This window comes from Amphiprion ocellaris, chromosome 19 (assembly GCF_022539595.1).
Source record: "Amphiprion ocellaris isolate individual 3 ecotype Okinawa chromosome 19, ASM2253959v1, whole genome shotgun sequence".
NCBI classification, from domain to species: domain Eukaryota; kingdom Metazoa; phylum Chordata; class Actinopteri; family Pomacentridae; genus Amphiprion; species Amphiprion ocellaris.
In genome coordinates this window covers 1,957,219-1,977,751 of record NC_072784.1, presented here as the reverse complement: position 1 = coordinate 1,977,751, position 20,533 = coordinate 1,957,219, and the positions used below count along the sequence as shown (strand labels likewise).

Here is a 20,533-nt window from a genome sequence, read left to right as displayed (position 1 = left end):
AATCGGAGACCACCAAACACAAACGATGGATCAAGGAGGCCATCGAGATCAGGAAGCAGGCGAGCTGCTCCATGAACCGGGACGAGGAGCTACACCCTCTAACACCTAGGATTCCATCCTCCAGAGACCACCGGACGGCAGGGGGCGTGGCCTATCTGACAGATTCTGACAGATCTGTCAGATCAGCCACGTGATAAAAAAGAACACATCATCACATGCCAGATCGCTCTGCAGAAGACTGCAGATGCAGTTGAAACATGTCAGCAAGGTACAACCATACTTTCCTTACTGAGTTGTCGATTTAAACGTAACGCTATTTTACAACAACAATAATATTGGTGGGTCAATATTATCGGACATCACAACTTTAGTGAGTGCCATTTATTGTAATATTACATTATACTGCAAAGTAAGTGCATGAACTACTAGCTACTTAAGCATGAACAGCTGCAGGAAACATAGACGTAGTTGTTTCCAATGATAATAGTATTTTCTGTGATTGTAGGGTTCATGTTTGGCTAGTTTCCGTGTGATTGTAGGAGCTCCGTTCATGTTTGGCTAGTTTCCTTGTGATTGTGGGAGCTCCGTTTATGCTTCGGTTGTTTATTTTTCATGGATGGACGGCTCACGCTGATGACGTTTTATCCTTGAGCGTTCACGTCGACTCATGTACATCATAGGCAGAGATTCTGTTGCGTTTTCATCGTGCAATCTGTACAGAGCAAAATTCAACTCTGACCTGAGACTGTGCAGATCATAACACTTGCCTTGGTCATGCAATGATTCACATGATAAAACTGAGTCTATCTTAATGGAAAATGTCCCACATAACATGACCAAAAACATAATAAAAAAGAAAAAACCGTCACAGACAACACCCAAGTTTTTCACTCATTTACCTGAAACCACATCAGACGTGTCAACATCAAATAAAAGGATGGTTTGCTGCCGTGCTACTCTACCTAACAATACTACAAACATGTGAATCAGAACAACAGAGGCTCTGCAGCCGATCTAAAATATTCATGTTCTTGGTTTTATTTTTAACTTCGTGAAGCTGCATGAGGATCCGACTGAGTTCAAAGTCTTGTGAAACTAGTAAAATCACTTTCCCGCAACGTTCTCCAGTCTGGTTGCCATGGGTACAAATGAAAAGAGATTGTGAGCTAGAACTACTGAACGTCTTTAATGGTTTTGTAAGAATGTGAAAGTGCCGTGATCTTGTTTGCGAGCAACAGCCAGCTGCCGTCCCTGTGCTGCTGGAAGCATCTATTAACATTTTAACACCAGCTCTGTACATAAATGCTTTGGTTTCTTTGCTCTTTTCTTTTTGCAAGACTTTCTCAGTTTATTACATTTGATTCAATTGCCTTTAATTTGAGAACCAGCAGTGTGAATTACCTCTTGTTGGCCACCAGCAGTGCAGTGCCGGACAGCGTGTCCCCAGCCTTGGTGAAGAGAGGAGACTGCAGCAGACAGCGCACCTGATACCAGTGGGTGAGAGGCTCTGTGGGTGCCGTGGACAGCCATACCGTCATCCTGCATAGAGGAAAAACAAGGATGTTTAAGTCGAGACAACTTCATGCTATCAGTGAAACACATTTCTTTAGGTTTAACATAGTCTAAGTGCAGATACCAGCTCTATCTGCTTGACTTACACTGATCCCATGAATGCCACATCAAACCAGAAAGCCAGGCCGTGCACCAGGCCTGAGTGCATCATGTGGAACTTAAAGGGAATCTCTATCCTGTGACCACAAAGAAAAGATTCATTAGAGAAAAGACGTTCAAACACAGAGCCATATTCACATGTGGAATCAGACACACACCTGTAGAGATCGTCTTCTTTGGCCTCCAGGAAGTTAACCGTGTATTTGACCGACTTGGCCATCAGAATACGGATATCAAATGTGTCCTGCAGGGAAGAGCACAGCAACACATCATCACAACTCTGATCCAACGCTACTGTTCTGAGGTGAACCAGAAACTCTACCAAGGCTAGAAAGACTGCCAGTAACATCTTTTATATCACTTCTTAAAACTCACTTTTATAGACTTTAGCTTTTATGTGAGGTTTACTTTTAGCTTTACTTAGTTTTAGTGTTCTATTCTGTACTATATCCTGTTTATTTTAGATGTTCTCTCGTTTTATTTTAATTGTAGTTGCATGGTTCTTTGGTGTGATGTCTCTCTAATCTTTTAATTCAGATTTTTTTTTTATTCTTAATTTTGAATTTTAACCCTCAATCTTAGCCTTTAATTTTTAAAACTTCCTCGTTCTTTTGTTTGTTATGATTGCTAATCTAGCTAGTTATTCATTTCATTCATTGTCATTTTTACTATTTATATTAATTGACTGCTCTGACTTGTCTCCTATAGCTTGTTTGACTGTCTGTGTTGCATATTTTCACTGTCAAAGCACTTTGCTATATAAAAAAAGTCATTATTATTAATATTATAAAAAAATGTCAGTCAGTCCTCAAGTGAAAACACAATATTATACTCAGACGGTCTTGATATGGACAACGTACCACAATTGGCTGGCGGAAATACTCGTCCACCGCTGCCCCTCGCAGGGCAGAGAGGTCTACGCCGTGGAAGGAGGGCTGGTACCTGAGGGTCGAAGAAGAAAGTCCAGAGTTAGATGTCTTAAGTCAGCCCCAGTTCAAAAGTTATTGAAGTCCAGAACTGTAACCACAACAATGTTTTTGGCGCAATCTCAAAAACGCTTTAGATGGAGACAACCAAACATTTTGAACCCGTTAAGTTGTACAGAAGCAACACATTTCTCCAAACGGGAGCTGGATTATGTAACGACTACACACAACTAAGAAATTTCTGTGCTGCCATAAACATAACTCAAGCAGAAAACCAGCGTAGTTATACGGCAGTCAGAGGAACAAATACAGTTAATTAGGCGTGAAGAGATTAAGCCATTTTACACACTCAAATCCCATTTAAAAATGACAGAACAACTGATTAGAGATGGTGCCGAATCAAATGTTATGCTCTTATTATGACTGTTCTAACTGTGGCCAAAACATAACATGCTTAACATCATGTTTGATCATGAGAGTAATCAAATTTCATTCAGAGTTAAACAGGAAAAATACACAAAAAATAAACAAATAAATATATAGCACCATAATTTACCAGACCTAACAGATGTTCAACAGTGAACTGTAATGGAGGCCCAGAAAAACAGAAAACTGAAGTGACATTCTGAGCATAAAGTTCGACAAAGACGAGAAGGAGTTTGACCCCGATCAATCGAAGGAGAGTTTTTAGAAGAAGGAACGTGTCGGTGGGACGTTGACGATTGATCGATTGATAATTTAACCGAAAGATGAAAGACAGTGTGTTGTGGGTCAATACTGCTGAGTCCAACGCTGAAACAAACATTTAAGTTTAAAATAGTCACTGATTTAGTGCCTGATTATTTAACCACAAACACATAAACTGTCTGGATACAGATCCCTTAGAACTCATGTTTGAAGATACATCAAACATTTTACACTGCAAAAGCCATTTATCAGCATCTATTACTATGTTTTGGTTACTTGGACTCTGGAGAAGAGTCGACACAGCATGAACAAAAATGAACATTATAATAGGCTGGTCACTAAAAATTTAGGGCGTAAGTTAACTCAACTGCTGACTTCTTTTAATATTACAAAAGCAGAAGCTTAAAAAAACAGTATGAACAAATAAACAGCTGAATATAAAAGTGACAGACTGTGGTTTCATTTTTATGGGGTTGTACCTTTACAAATGCAGGTACAATCGGTTCCACTCTCGGTAATAAAAACAGTGTCCCTTCCAAAGCTGAAACACTCGCCACAGGCACAACAGGTGAACTTGAGACGGAGCGTTTCTTCATTGTCAGTCACTGAAAACGCATGCTCCCTCTCTTGCTCAGCGTTGCAAATCGGCAACCAAAAACTGCCAATGTTTCAGTGTGTTCCCCAGTTTATTACAGCATTAAAAGCTCCACAAAACATAGAAGAAGATAGACAAGCAGCAGGATAAATATCCTCACGTTACACACCCAAACTGGTATAGCAACACACCTCTAAATGACTGCTCTGACCAAGATGAGATGCCTCGTTGCATTACAACCTGTCAGCCAAACAAAGAAAAGCATGCAGAGTAAACCTGTTTGAAATCTGACAGAATAACCTCTGCCTTCACTGTGGATTCATCAACGCTGAACATGAGAAATTACAATGTGGGAGTTCTTCAGTGCTTTCAAGTCCTACACACTCATTAATGCCTACTGTAAGCACACCAGATTCCCTGTGGAATAACACGAAGTCATAAACCTGAGCAAGGACTGATAAACATCTTTATACTGCTCTCTCCTGAGCCGACAATCAAACTGAAGGTCTGACCTGATTTCAAAGCTGATTTGAAAACAATGCATTATCTCAGAATCATTTCAATAGACACAGCTGAGGTCACAGGAATTTGCTTTTGGTGCATAATTGGTCAGACAGCTTGTTTTAGAACTGTTAGCAACACCACATGAAAAAATTTAGTCAATATTTAACAAGATTGGCAAAGGAGGTTTAAGTGCAAGTCCATCCAGTGGGGTTAAAGAGGGTTAAACAGTGTCTTTATTGAAGTGGGAAAAGGTGTTTTTCAGTTCAGGATGTTTTCACGTCACCTATGGAGCAGCTGAAAGAGATGATGGTGTGATGAGAGGGGTCTAAGAATGCATTTTGCTCTTCTGATTGTGTGAATTGTCATGGATGTTCTGTTGACGGTGTGGTACAGTTTTGAGCTGCCAAATTCTTAGATCTGAGGTGAGGATGTTGTCAATGACGACTGCGTAGAACCGAAGGAAGCAGCTTTGTTTACTTTGAATAGTCTGTGCTGTGCTTCTAACATAATGTGGCCAGTATTCTTTTTTCCATTTGCTGATGTTGGTGCTAAGAAATCCAAATAAGTCAGTGATGATTTTACATGCTGATGGAATTTATACAAGAGATTTGGGGAGAAATCTGTGTCTGGTTGAGGTGGAGGTTGGGTTACTGTTTGGGCAACCTACTCACAGTATATATATTTTTCTTATTATTATATTGTATTGTCGGCATATGGAATGTTAATTGCTTTGTGTAGCTGGAAAACAACCAGGGTGCAAGGTCGCAGCACAGGTGATATAAAAGACCATTAATCTTAAACCCTCTGTCATGTCCTACTCTAAATATAGTTGTATTGATCTGCATTTCTTAACCTGAGGATCATAAGCCCTTGGAGGACATGGGGAGTCTGATGGAAGACACAGAAAGGCTCATAAAATAAGTTAATATGGCTTAAAAGCATGCAGTATTGATTCTGATATCAGTAACAGTGGAACAGCTTCACCTATAAATTGCTTGGTCATAACACACTGACTCCTGAAAATAACTTCTAATATCTACACATTCCTAGTTCATAAGTGCAACCCAGTGTGTGATTTGTGCTAACGTGCCATCGAAGGAGAGCCTAAAACCTCAAGACCTCGTTCATTATCTCTCGGTAGATCGTTAAAATTGGGAAACCACACAACTCAGGTCGGACTTTTTCCCTGCTGTGCGCTAAAGAGACTCTTTCAATTATGTGTGGGAAAAGAGCAGCGGTGCAGAAAAGCAGCGATGATACCAGCATCAAGTGAGGCTAATGGTACAGAACTTATGGCAGCAGATGTAAAAATAAAACTGAGTCTGATATAAGATGAGAAGCACAAACAACCATTTTGTTGATGGAGAACAAATTACTATGGATTGCGTTTTGAACAACTGTTTGGCACGTCGTTAGCATATTGACTGGAAGAACTGTGTGGGAATCTGATGCTACACAAGCAATGACCACACAGACAAAAGTACAGATCATTGTGCTGCTTGTGGACAAACTGCAGGATATAAAAAGACAAGCTGGGGGCTAAGAAATGCACTAAATAAGTGCAATACAATCAACTTCATCAAGACAGTGGAGCAAAACAACACCAGCTGCTGCACTTTTTTGAGACCAGAGTGGATCAAAGCCAGTTCTGGTACAATTTTCTCATGAAATCTGGCTTCCCTCACAGCCTTACTAGGTGACATTTTCATTCACATGTCAATGACTAGTTTCTGGTCATTTGTGCTATCATGTTAACTTAGTTAACAAGATGTAACGTCTCATTTATCCACTGCTACTCCACTGCTATTCCAGTTCCAAACTAACACACTGACAAAAAAATAAACACTGTCAATTTAAATATACTCAAATTACATGCTCAAAAATGACCGAGGAGTTGGCTACACAGCAATTTTGAGCTCTTACTTGTTGCTTGATTCAATATTTTAAAATGTTTCAGCAGATTTGCATAAATTTATGAGGCCTCCCACTTGAGCTGCAGTGATCCTAATTGCAAGTTCCAGAGGTCCACTGACACAGCTGCCTGCATGAGTGTGGACTGTCACATTACAAGGACAAATACAACAAACACTACACTAACAAAATACCAGGTCTCAACACGTTCTTAAGGTCATTCAGAAGGAGAGCGAGCTACATTAAACAACCAATAGAGTCATCTCACACACGTAACATTAGATCAGCGCAGACAAAATGCTATAACTGTGCAAGTTTGACTCACAAATAAATTCATAAAAGAGCAAAGAAAACAACATCACACTGCAGAGCTTCAAAGCACAGCTGTGGGAGATATTAAGACTATTATGTGTGAATAATTGTGGCACAAAACCCAATAAATGCGGAAAGGTTATGACAGCCATCTATGCCGCATTATTGCAGAGTCATATTGAGTAAACGGTTCACCCTGAAGTTAGATACAACAAAAACGCAGCAAACAAAGGGAGGATGCATTCTATCATAGGTAACATTACACTATTGGGTGCAATGTTCCCTGTTGTAATCCTGTATAGACCATCATTAAGACCCTGAGGCTGCTGTTGGAGTAATAGAATTTATCTGAGCTCTGTTTTGGTTGCATCTGTGACACAGTAGAGCTGCCACAAAACTAACTTAAGACCTTTCTAATACTGTAAGACCTATAATTATCTTTATTTTACAACAATACCAGGGCCTTTTTAGTGGACTGAATCCAATGTTTCTGAAGATTTTTCAAGATGAAATGCATCTCAAGAGTTTTAAAAACATTGAAACAGAATTAACTTGATGCTAAAAAATGCCACAAAGTATGTTCAGCTTACAGAATGCCCAAAGTACCAGCTGCTTTCCCTCCTTACCAGAAGTTGGCCTTGGTGAACTGTTCCATATAGAGCTGCTCGTCTGTGAAGGGGGCCAAGTGGACGTCTCCGATGGTGGGGAACATTTTACCTGAAACACCCACACAGGAACGGACAGTCAAGAAAACTAACGTACCAACAGCATTACACAACACAGAATGAAATGTGGCATCAAATCAAGTGGGAACATTAAAGCATGTTTGTATGTACTCACTGTAGCCTCACTTAACCAATCAGGTAATATCTGGGACTAAAGTACAGACGTGCAGTGCTTGCTAAAGGTTGCTACTGCTACTCTTCTTTCACCCTCCACTCTAACATTCAACATCTATTCCCATTCTCCAGAGCCCCAGAACGCCTCACCATTGGGTTTGAGGAACTTCTTGGCATGCAGGTAGCTCTCCAGCATGCGCTCGTTGAACAGCATGTAGCCCATGGGCTCTGAGATGATAATGTCCACCTGCTCGGGCAGCGTCACCTCCTCCACCTTCCCCGGGATGACGACCACACGCTCCCCTAGACGGTTACTGTTCACCAGCACCTGTAAGGGAGAGGATGCCATCATTAGGGCTGAAAATGTTCCTTAAAGAAGCAAACTGAGCTGCTTCCTCTGTGAATGTGCAAATGAAAACATGATCAGAGTCACTGATATTAGCATGAATCTGTGTACCTCAGCATGCTGTGCCATGGTGCTGGCCTCCACAGCGTAGACCTTTCTGGCTCCAGCCTGAGCTGCAAAGAAAGAGAGAATCCCCGAGCCACACCCCACATCCAGCACCACCTGAAGAAAAGACAACAGGAAGGACACTGTCACCACCAGCAGCACATTACAGCTGTGTTTGCATCCAAACACTGAGCATCAACTCTGGAGAGATGATCGACATGATTCCATTGTGAAGAAAAAGTGAAACAAATACAGGAGGTCCTCAGTTTACGTCAGAACTGGTTCAGTGGAACTAGTTGGCGAGCAGAGTGGACGAATACGTCGTCACGCGGCGCTATAAGACAGCTTTGTTTACATTTGCCGCCACATTGGATGATGCTACAATCTCTAACTTCATTACGGCTCCCAGCTTAAGTCAGACTTACAGTTGACATTTTCACCGGTATTTTCCTACAAAGTTGTGTTTCAGTGTGAGCTAATGACTGTTTTTGTTACTGTAGTCGTACAAACGTAAACTGATCGATATCGTGATGCATATAACGGCTTTGTTTACATTTTCACCGGAGTTCCGACATACAACAAAAATCGACGTCACACTGTAGGAACTAGGGGTGGGAATGTTTGGTCACCTCACGATTCGATAACGATTCAGGGGCTACAATTCGATTATAAATCAATTACTGATGCATCTTTAATTTATGTATATTGTAGAGTGTCTGGACGGCCGTGTCGGTGAAAGAGCATCGGGATGGGATGGTGTATCTGAGCTCCAATGTCTGCAGCAATGCATAGATTACATATAGCGTGGCTCTGGTCCAGTTTGCTTCCACCGTCGACGTTGTAGAAGCCGAAGTGTTTCCACACGTCTGCTTTTAATTAGAAGGAGCTGCATCGAAGAATCGGCAATTTCCCCCACCCCCAGTAGGAACGGAACTCCGGCGTAAGTCGAAGACCTCCTGTACACTGTTTCGATGAATACATAACAATGTCTAGTAAAAAAATAAAAAATAAAGTGTGATGTTGAGCAAATCAGCCACCAACTCCAATAACGTCAGTAAGACTTTTTACATTTTTGTTTGCCTCTAAAGCAGAAGACTGCACTGGGATCCTGCGAGACAAATCTGGTGGTCGATTTACTGCTACAAGAAGGACGTCAACAAATAGGGTCGAAAAAGCAGATTTGTTCGATACAAAAGCAAAGCACGGCAAGTCTGATGTGTAGATTAAATTTCCTAGTCGTTACTGATGAATATGGAAAGGAATTGGACTTTTCTGTGATAAATCTGCCACCTTTGGGTTTGAGTGATACTTGTTCCATCCTCCCTAGTCAAAGTAAGCACCTCCTCCTGCTCATATTAAAAAAGATATTGTGAGCATACTGCCCTAGAATGACAAATAGTAATGAATGTATTTGTACCTTTGCTATGTTATTACCAACAGGTATGCATTTCTCTATTAAATGTACTTGGTAAAATAATGTGTTTTCCCCGAGGGACAGGAGAAGACACACAAATAATGACAGTTCATACCGTGGGATGTCAATGTTTGCAGGTGCATGTGGGAGTGGAACACACATATTGCAGGAAGAGGATTAAGAAAACAGTCCCATGTGGGACTGTCCTCCACGAAGAGATTGTTTGTGGCATTATCCTCACACGAATGACTCATTGCATCACATCCATTTCAAATGTACCTTAACCTTTGTTAAATGGTGCATTTATACAGCAAAAGGAAATTACCTTATCCTTAAAGTCAGTGTGGTTCTGGAGAATAGCCCGCTGGTAAGTCCCTGTCCGAACATAGTCCTGCATCATGTTCTGTTGCTGGGAGAGGTAGCCATAAAACTGCAGGGACACAAGGAGAGAAACGGTAAGAATCTGGTGAGTTCTCTTCAGGACTATGAAGTCAATATCGTACAAATCAACAAACCGATGTGTCTGGACATTCAGAAAGAGATATTTCAGTTGGATTGGTTTTGCAGAACGGTAATACAAGTTAATCATTTTTATTAACAGAAGACAAAACACACAACATGAGAGATCCTCTAAACCTCTTTTTGGTTGGAATAGTGTCTAATAGCTGAGCCAGGAACAGCACAAAAATCAAACCAGATAGCATCTAACCAGGTTCAACTGCCTTGCTACACAACCACAGTCTACCACCTTTAAAATGAGGATGACAGCATCTTTCTCTGTTTGACTGGTTGATTATTCTACAGCTCAAGGTGTAGGACAAGACGAGTGCATATTTGTGGGAAACACACAATATCTCTGTAGTAAACATACGTCTGAAGCTCTTTCTGTGATGTGTGGCAGGCAGCAGCCAATGATTGAACAGAACATTCCTGCTTTAGGCAAATAGTTTGAAACTAAAATGCTCTGATAACTTAAATGCAAAGCAGCTCTCTATATATTCAGACTGAGGTACACCACATAGCGACTGGCGTGCACAGACATGGCACAAAACCAACACATTTCTTCCTTTAGGGAATCAGTTTACTCCCTCAGAGGACAACACAGAGCGGTAATATACAGAGCAGGTCTGCATGCAATGAGAGCCAAAAAAAGGTTCTTTTAATGCCTCCTGGAATGGACTTAGAATCACTTTTAAAAACAAAATTATTCAGATGGTGCCAAAAATAGGCTATTTTCATGACTCAATATTCCTATAATGAGTAAACTGTAATAAATAGTCGGCAAAGAACAAAGTAGGCATGGTGGTAATTATTATTCTTCTGTATTCTAAAGGCACAGTGGATTCAAAACACTTTCATGTTTGAGAATCTACTGCATAATCTTCCATGGTTTGTGTAATCTGATTTGAGAGCTATACTGGTGTGTGAGTGTGTGTTTGTGATGTCTGTATGTCTGTGATGTGTGTGTGTGTGTGTGTGTGTGTGTGTGTGTGTGTGTGTGTGTGTGTGTGTGTGTGTGTGTGTGTGTGTGTTTTCCTCTCACCTGGAAATACTGTACAGCAGAGGACTCCTCTGTTCTGTCACTGAAGACTGAGTGCTCACTAAGATGTCCACGACAATTCTTCAGGAGGTTATAAAAGGACTGAAAGTCTGAAACAGAGAACAAACACTTTTTATTTTTTGTTTCACAAAATTCAGTGTTGTTTTAATTTTACAATGCATTAAATGGACTTTGGCTGCACCGATAACCGTTACTAGCTGATTTTAATCGGCTGTAGCCAACAGATAATTAACCCTCATGACGTCCTGCAGGTCAAATTGACCCGTTTTAAAGTTTGAAAATGTGGAAAAAATATATATTTTCACAGTGAAACTTCTGATGTCCACATTTTCAACATTTTTGAGAAATCTTTGAACATTTTTTTGGTGGAAAAAAAGAAATGTTAAAAATGTTTCTTAAGATCATTCACAAAAAAAAATCAACCAAAATCCATCGAATTTCACTGGTTTTTGGTTGATTTTTTTCTGAATACTCTTCAAGAAAATATTAGAAGTTTTACTGATATATATGGAATCACTTTAGATATTTTTAGGATTTTTTGGACAATTTTTATTCATTTTTTGAAAATATTTACAAGACTTTTCTTGCCAAATTTGGGGGATTTTTTTTTTTTCAATAAAACTTTTAAGGGAAACTTTAAAGGAATTATTGGAATTTTCTTCCTGAGGGTTTTGCAAATTTTCAGAAATTTGGGGAATTGTTTTGCAAAATTTTTGGATTTTTTTCAGACAAGGAAACAATATTTTTTTGGTACTCATAAATGAGGACAACAGGAGGGGTAAGGAAGAGAGCGAGGTCTTTCCAGAGTGTTCCCTTGATTATTTAGGGTTAAACAATTGTTTGCTTTATGAGTAGCAGCAGCAGACTTTCTGATATCTTTAGATCACTTATTTAACTACAATGATTTGTCAAACGGGATCTTTTTGGTTGTTACGCTGTGATTTTACTGGTCTGGCCCACTCGAGATCAAATTGGGCTGAATGTGGAACCTGAACTAAAATGAGTTGGACACCCCTGTGCTAAAAGAAGCAAAAACTACCAGTTTCTTTACAAAAACTACCAATTTCTTTAAAAAAAAAAAAAAAAAAAAAAACTTAGCCTCCATTGGCAGCTGGTGATCCACACTGAAGGAGTGAACGTCAACAAACATCACTGTTCTTAGATTGCACCATGGAGCTAATTAGTTCTAGTGTTTAAAGTATGAAAAATTATAAGGTTTTTAACTAATGGCTGCTGAGTTTGGATGACAAGCAAGACAGTGGTTAGAGTTATGCTTCACTGTTGACTTCTAACACCACAAGAGAAAAGGCTTTTAGGATGAAAGTGTGTCTAGCAAACTGTGCGAGTGTCAGCTTCCCCCTAAACCAAATAAAGACGATGACCGAGCTGCTAACTTTAGCCGTCGCTCTGATAACATCCACAACAACTGAGGGGATGTGAAAACAAAGATGTAAATATTGGTTTGTTCCTCAGCCTTTGAAGTAATGCCGGGTTTCTAATCTAAGTAGAAGGCTTTTTTAAAATAATTTTTCACATTTTGACACCAATGCAACCTCATAAAGACAAATAAAATTATGTATTGAGTAAAATAACTGAAGAAATGAATGAAGTACAAGGGATATATTTCATCTGTACCTCTCATTGTTATATTTAGGGGTACTAAAAATGAATACAAGTCTTGTCAAACATAGGGTTTGTGTGTGTGTGTGTGTGTGTGTGTGTGTGTGTTTCAGTGACAGGCAAAGTGAGTAAACTACATTTAGGTAGAGATTTGTCAGAAAATCTGGTCAGCTCTCTAAGTTACAATTTCAAATGTTTATAGCTAATAATTCACAAATCATTGTTGTCCAGACTGTGCAAATTCAAAGTGTACTTTTTGTAATGTGCTTTTATTGTGACTTATTGTCCTTTATTGTGAAATATTGTCCTTTATTGTGACCTACTGTCATTTTATTGTGACCTAATGTCCTTTTATTGCAACTTATTGTAATTTATTGTGACCTAATGTCCTTTATTGTGACCTGATGTCCTTTTATTGCAACTTATTGTAATTTATTGTGACCTAATGTCCATTTGTTGTGACCTATTGCCCTTTTATTGTGACCTATTGTAGTTTTATTGTGACCTTAAGTCCTTTTATTGTGAAATATTGTCCTTTATTGTGAAATACTGTCCTTTTATTGTGAAATACTGTCCTTTTATTGAGAAATATTGTCCTTTTATTGTGACCTACTGTCCTATGTTTCACTGTTGTGTTTTCTTTGTGTACTTTTTGTAATGTACTTTTATAGTGACCTATTGCTCTATGAGTTAAGCACTGAAGGAAAGTAACTAAGTACATTTACTCCAGTAAAATTGGAAGAACTTGTGCTTAACTTGAGTATTTCCTCTCGAAGCTGTTATGCAACATTACAAAGTTTCAGAGGGAAGTATTGTATATTCTACTTTACTGCCTTTATCTGACAGCTTGAGTTATTTTTAACAAACGTTTTCTAACAAGCTTTTAAAATACAGAACATTGTGAATGATTAAACCAGCTTATTCCAAACTTTCTGTCTTCTGGCATCTCAGAAAAAGCTCTGGGTCACATTTCAGACATCTGTGTGGCTTCACCAAATAGTGATTTCTCCTTCTAAACTTCTTTATTTCAGTGAATGTTCAAATGATTCTACATCTCACCAACAATCAGGAAGAAAAAAAAACAGAAAATATTAGAATTCTTCTTCCATTTTCCCACAAATAAATCCTCAAATTAATCTACTTTCCCTGTACATGAAACTCACTAAATAAAGTAGATCAAGCAGTAACATGCTGCTGTCACATTCATGCTTCATGGTAATATATCAGTCAGAGGCCTCAAACTAGTACTTTCAATACTTTAACAACACTTTGCTCCTCATACTTTTACTTAATTATAATTATTATTTATTAGTCAGTAAAGGACCTGCATACTTCCTTCACCACTCAAATATTCTGCATTTGTTATTCATAGGGCGCATCTGCCTCACAAGCCAGAACAATCCAGATTTCTTTTGCATGAAGCTAGAAATAATTCGCAATAGTTTAGATATTCATCAGTTTGACAAAATCTCTATAAATGGAGATGATTCGCACAGCAGGCGCACAGATAAGATGCCTCCAGAAGGACAACGCAGAACACCCAGAATAGTGGTTGAAGGCTTAGAGGAAATCCTCAGATAATGGCTGAGCTGAAGCAGTTCTGTGAGGAAGAACAGCAGCAAATAAACTTTTAAAATCCTTCTGAACCACCAGAGGTTACTGCTGCTAAAGGAAGTTCAGCCACTGAATAAATCACCTGCTTTTCTCAGCATCACTGAGGTACTTTAACATGTGCACCCAATAAAGATGCACCATTCTAACTGTTGGTGTGATATCTGACTATACTTATGATTTAATGAAGATCAGAACTTCTTAAGGAAGAGAGCGAGGTCTTTCCAAAGTGTTCCCTTGATTATTTACTGCCTTCTATACGTGCAGCCTGTAACAGTCTTACTGTATGGGGGGGTTTTGTACCTGCAGGTGAGGAGAACTGCAGCAGGACGCTGTTGCAGCCCAGTGTGATGATGAACGACTGCTTCCCCACGCGGCTGCACTCCGTCTCCCTGGAAACCGAACACTTGAACACACTCGCCTCCTCTCCTGGAAAGAAAGACAGGGAATGGAAAGAGTTAGGATACTTTCATTTCCCACAAACATTTGTCTAAAAATACTGCCTAAACTTTACTTTAACGGGTAAACTCATTGAGTCGACAACATTTAGGTGCTTTTCTTCTGATACAGACTGCTGAAGAACAGAGTTTAAAGAAAATACAACCAACGAGCACAACTCATTTGAAAAGTGTCTTAATTCTAATAATGTCCAGCATTTTCCATGAAAAGCAGAGAGACTGTTCTGCTGCCTCTTTAACTGACGATTCAGCTCCTGTGTGGGAGAGATGAATACAATCTCAGCCTCTTTACCTCCCTCCATGGCTCACACAGCCTGCAGAGGAATCAACACAAATGCTGAAATCTGTACTATTTAAAAACAGGAACACTTATGCATTACTCTCTCAGATAGTTTTTAGATTTAGTCCTGCGTACGTTTAAGTGGAATAATTCCACACCTGCTGATAGCATCAGCGTCAGGTTTGTCCCCATTTCAGGATTTACATGACTGTTATGCATATATTTCTGTCTACACAGAACAGCAGGAAGACCAGGTTGAATCCAGATGATCTAATTTTAGTATTTTCCTAATGTCAGGAAACCCAGCAAACAGTCCAAAGCCAAACGTGTCTCTCAGTACTTTACAGCCTCCCTATCCTGTCCGTGGCTCTCAGCCGTAAACCCACTGGTTCATGGTGAAGGTGTAAAAGTTCACCACGATCAAAAATATATAACTCTGTTTTAAGATGTAATTTCTTAATTTCACTGTACAGGGATTAGTCCATTTATTGTGGCCTTCTCTCTGAGGTGGAAGTCTATTTTCCATGCCATTTGCTGGTCAGTCTATGTTGATCCACGATCTGTCCGCCTGGTTGCTCAGAGATCCCAACGCTCACAATGAAACCACAGGCTGAGTTTCAGAATTAAAGATTATTTTTAGCCCTGAATCCTTCAGCCATCTGCTGCACTATATAAAACTGTTTGCAGGTACCTATGATGCCAGGTCTGGGTCCACTGCAGCCACCCCTCAGGGTCTTTGAGTCAAATCGTGTGAGAGAAGAAACCCCCGACTTGACTGTGTTCCTCAGTCAATTCGTCATCAAGTTTACTCATATGAAAGCTCCGTGCAACAAAGCAGAAACAGAATGTTTGAGGGTTTTATTGCCATGGAATATTTTGCTCTGTGCATGAAAGATTGACTGTGTGCTGACAGCTGCAGAAAACACAACTAACGCCAGTTTAAAGACATACATGTCATCTTTCCCTCGATTCTACACTTAAAAAATGCAATCTCAAGAAATAAAACTCATGAGGAAAAAATAAGCAAATAACTCTAAACAAAATCACACAAGGAAGCTTTACAGAATCCCTTCTGTTAAAAACGGCCCTATGCAAATATTTCTCCAGGCAGGAAAAACATCCTGGTGGTGCAGTCGGCCCAGCGTGGACCCATAAAGCAGCCTGAGCTAATCCAGCGTCTATTAAGGGATTGAGAGCAGTGCTTCAGATTTAGACAGATGCATCTTCTGGGAAGAAAGCCAGTCACGCACCTCAGCAGATTCTCTTCTCAACCACTAGCGCTGCTGAATAAGGGTCAAAACACTTGGTAACAAACAATGGAAACGCATCTACCTTAATAAAAAAACAGATGATCCATGCAGAATTTATTTGATTTATTTTTGAGATGACATTAATAGTGCTCACAAACCTTCAACATGTATCTAATCTCTTCAAACATAAGGCAGAAATGATGTGGCAGAGCTCTGGCTGACTGACAGGATCCCTTGGCTCTGCTAGATAATTAATTGCATAAAGCAAGACTATTAGGATAATGAAATATATCAATAAAGCTGTGGAAAGAAATGAAGAGGAGATGAGTGATGCTGATTATCTCAGTAAAACGGTGTATGTTTTATATAATGATGTGGTAAGTAGAATGAAATCAAAACAGCACAATAAATGTGATTTTGTGGTGGAAAAAGACAGATTTAGCATTACATAAAAAAGCAGCAGAGGCTCACATGTTCTCACTTCAAGTCTCCATGTGTTTTCCAAGCTTTTCATTCTACACAGCCTCAATAATCACTTTCAGTTTCTAACAAAGCCTTTCTGATATCAATCTGGAGTCTAAAGCTCAAGCTGAGATAACATCAATGACATAATCACGGTTCTATTTGATTACCTTTAACAAGCCGGACAACTAACCTGCCCTGCATGTGTAAATCATTCCACTTTCAAGGACAACACAAGTTCAATTTCTGAAACAGTCAGCCTCAGTTTATTATTTACACAATACGACTTCCAGATCAGAGTGTCTACAAAGGAACACAACATTTAGTCACAGCTATCTGGAACTGAATGATGTAGGATTTAGTTTATGATCAAAATGACAAAAAAGACAACAAAACCAAGACAAAATATGAGAAAAATGAGACACAAAATGACAAAAACGAGACACAAAATGACAAAAAATTTAGACAAACAACAAAAGTCAGACAAAACAAAAAACTACAAAAATGAGACAAAAATGGCATAAAATTTGACAAACAACTTGTCATGGTCTAGCAATTTTTTTAAATTTATAGTTTTACTAATTTACAATCTGCAGTTAACGTCTTCTCTGGAATTTTTACACTTTGAGGGCCGGATTGGACTCTCTGGAGGACCGCTTTTTGCCCGCGGGCCTCACGTTGGACACCCCTGCTCTACAGCTTTCACACATCGGCCTGCTGGCGTTTCTCTCTTCCTCCCTTCGCTTCTGCATTTCAGGGAAACCAGCCCTCCATCCTGACAATATCTAGAAACGTCGACTAAATGAGTCAGTGCAGCTGTCGTCTTTGAACAGAATCAACGTTTCTTGTTTTTCACTAAGCTGTTTCCTCTCTGAGTCTGTTCTTGCTGCCTCAGTCACGCTGCGACTGTACGAGCTCAGCAGTCACACTCAGACAAATGAGACGATCGGTTCTGGGGCTCTGCATCACGTATGTACGATATGGACACGGCTGGACAGGATGCTGCTGACAGGATAAATCATCAAAGAAAGAAAATCAGCCTTTTGTGCCGCGTTGCTGTGGTCTTGCACCAACTTAAGAGGAAAAATGACTAAATTATAGATATTTATATTTGGTAAATGTACTACAATTAGCTAATCTGAACCACGAGCATCATATTAATTTGCATTTAACTGCTGAGGTGCAGCTAATAAGTTGTTTTTGTTGAAACTGAGCTTTTCTTTAGTCCTGGAAATAAAGAAACTGAAGCAACTGCCTTCATTTTCTGCATAATTCGGACAAAACGACATGTTTTAGTTGTAGAAATCTCAGCGGAACCTATAAAATAATGAAAATAAACTGTATTAAGTTGCATGTGGAGAGGAAAATCTGCAAAACTGTACCTAACAAGTGGTGCAAGGTTGTGCTGTTGAAGAAATAAGACACAGTTTTTAAGTCCTAGAGGTGAATGACTATCTTTCCATTGCTTTTTCTGACAGGACATGGAAAATTTAACTGCAAGAAAGCCTAAAACTCTCCTTTGACAACCAATTGCTCTGAGTTGTCCATATTTAACAGATGTTATAGGACAATGATTATCATTTTTTCTTCATTTTTTTGGCAGGTCTCACTCCATGCACATCAATAGTAAATAATTTATCCTTAGGTTTGAATTTTATTGTATTTAAGGAAAATCATAGTCATAATTTTCCTCACTTGGCCGGAGAATAAACTGAATATTTAAGCAGAGGTTGCTGCACCAGGGATAAACAATTCATTGATTTCAAATTGAAAACCCGACTTGAAACAATGCAATTAGTAAATCGCAAAGCCTGCAGTCTAGGACATGCATTATGCAGCAGGTCTGACCCAGGGTTTAAACCGTTGTGTCAATGGTTTTACAAATTCATGTCCTTCCTCCTCGTGCGACAGTCACACTTTAGATCGGATCTCTTGTGGCTATTCTCCATTACATGTTTTAACTCTATTACACGGTGAATACAGAATCGAATCACAATATTTGTCAGAAAAATTGCAATTTCATAATTTCCCCCAAATCAATCAGCACAACATTGATTGGTGCAACTTCACCGTGACTTTAAAGCTACAGCCGGCCAGACATCAGTGAGTTATGGTGCTAGAAGCTGGAAAACCGTCTGCTCGACAAAGACCGACCAAAACTGAAATTGTGGTGGCGATCGAGCGTGAAAGCACACTGTATGAAGAGATGTGGCCACACTGTTAAAAGACCGATTTAGTACTGCACTCCTGCAACAAAGCTGGACTCTTGATGGACATCCTGTTTCAGACACGGACCTCTTTCTGGAAGTTTATCACGTCTGAATAAACACCAGGATCACTTTTCTGTAAAGGCAATCATACCAGGATAGACCTAGTAGCGTTAACATATCACTTCCAACACAGGACGAGTCTGGAATAATGCAATCATGCCGACAGCATTAACCTTACTGACGTGGGACAGTTGTAAATATAGCGTGCCTCCCAATCACAACAGCTCGGGAATGATGTTTAAAATCCTCCAAATTAATCCCAGATATCAGCTAAAAGTGGCAGGTTTGACTGTTGTGGTTTTAAATACCAAGACAACTTAAAATATATGGTAAAAAATGTTTGGAAATCGGTCATCCTGTCACCCAAACCAAAGTACTAGAACCAGGGATTTAACACTCAGCCTCAGGGCTTGATGAGAGAACACCTGACTCTCACCTGATTGGTTTAGATGCTGACTCAACAATGTGACGCAGTTGAGAGATTTTGAGTTTATTTAACCGACTGACAGAAATAATGGCAACATTTATCAGCCAGAGAAGCTGATAATAGTCAGATCAGCTCCTAAACTGCACAAAATATACCATAATTCTAGTCTAGTGTATGATAACACTGGTCTGATTGAGTCTTTTGGTATTTACCAACACTAAAACTGCTAATAAATGCGATAACTGAAGAATATCTGACAGATCAGTAATGAAAGCAGTCGTCTTGTATTTTCTTTCCACTGTATTTGACTACTTATGAAAGTGTTTGGTGTATTTTAGCAGTTTAAGAGCTCAGACTCCATGTAAATTTGAGGCATACATGTGAACAACAATTACAAATCACATTTAAAGCATTTCAATAGGCTATGCTGCAATAATTAAAACCATTGGAGTGTGTATGAACCGAGATGTGGGTAAAGTGGAACCAGTTCTAACAGGATGTGATTTTTTCTGCGATTTGGAACCTGCAGTTCACCTTGAATGAGTCTTTTTAGGCCTCAGACCCCATCGATACAGACTCCACATGGCTTCCTCTGGAAACGCCGTTTTTTTTTTCTTCTTCTCCCCAACCCTAACAGCCGAACCCCAACACCTGGAAACAATCTGCGAGTAAAAATCCGTGGAATTCTCCTTTAACGCATCTAGTAAGCCGTGGCTTCCTAAACTAGATGTTTGCAAAGATAGCTAAGGCAGGGAAATATCATGTTTAGATCAGTTGTGTCCAAGACATTAACTGCAGATTGTAAATTAGTAAAACTATAAATTTAAAATCATTTCTAGACCATGACAAGTTGTTGTGATCATAAAGTAAAATACTAGATTGTTCAGTGTTCTTTTGTCATTTTGTCTCATTTTTGCAATATTCTGTCTTGTTTTTTGCCTTTTTTTGTCTGACTTTTGTCATTTGTCTCATGTTTTTGTTTTGTTTCTCACTGCGTTTCGTTTTTGTCTCACTTGTGTTTTTTGTCATTCTGTTTCTCGCTTTTGTCATTTTTTTGTCTAATTATTGAAATTTGTCCATTTTTTGTCGCTTTCCAACTTTTGTCTAATTTTCTGACTCTTGTTTCTCACTTTGGTCATTTTGTGTCTTGTTTTGTCTGTTTTTGTCTGACTTTTGTTGTTTGTTCATGTTTTTGCTGTATTGTGTTTTTGTCATGTTTTTCCTTTTTGTCTCGCTTGTGTTTTGTCTTATTTTTGTCATTTTGTTTCTCGTTTTTGTCATTTT

At 39.3% G+C, this 20,533-nt stretch overlaps 1 protein-coding gene across 1 annotated transcript in view; it reads right to left on the bottom strand.

The window, feature by feature from the left end:
* Positions 1-20,533, bottom strand: part of carm1 (coactivator-associated arginine methyltransferase 1) — a 30,608-nt gene that overhangs the window by 8,471 nt on the left and 1,604 nt on the right. The window contains exons 2-11 of the mRNA XM_023279956.3: positions 14,406-14,531; positions 10,854-10,960; positions 9,636-9,740; positions 7,903-8,013; positions 7,596-7,773; positions 7,233-7,323; positions 2,532-2,613; positions 1,830-1,915; positions 1,659-1,748; positions 1,402-1,539 (exon numbers count right to left, since the gene is read on the bottom strand). Of these exons, the coding sequence (XP_023135724.1) occupies positions 1,402-1,539; positions 1,659-1,748; positions 1,830-1,915; positions 2,532-2,613; positions 7,233-7,323; positions 7,596-7,773; positions 7,903-8,013; positions 9,636-9,740; positions 10,854-10,960; positions 14,406-14,531 (1,114 nt within the window). The remainder of the gene's footprint in view (positions 1-1,401; positions 1,540-1,658; positions 1,749-1,829; positions 1,916-2,531; positions 2,614-7,232; positions 7,324-7,595; positions 7,774-7,902; positions 8,014-9,635; positions 9,741-10,853; positions 10,961-14,405; positions 14,532-20,533) is intronic.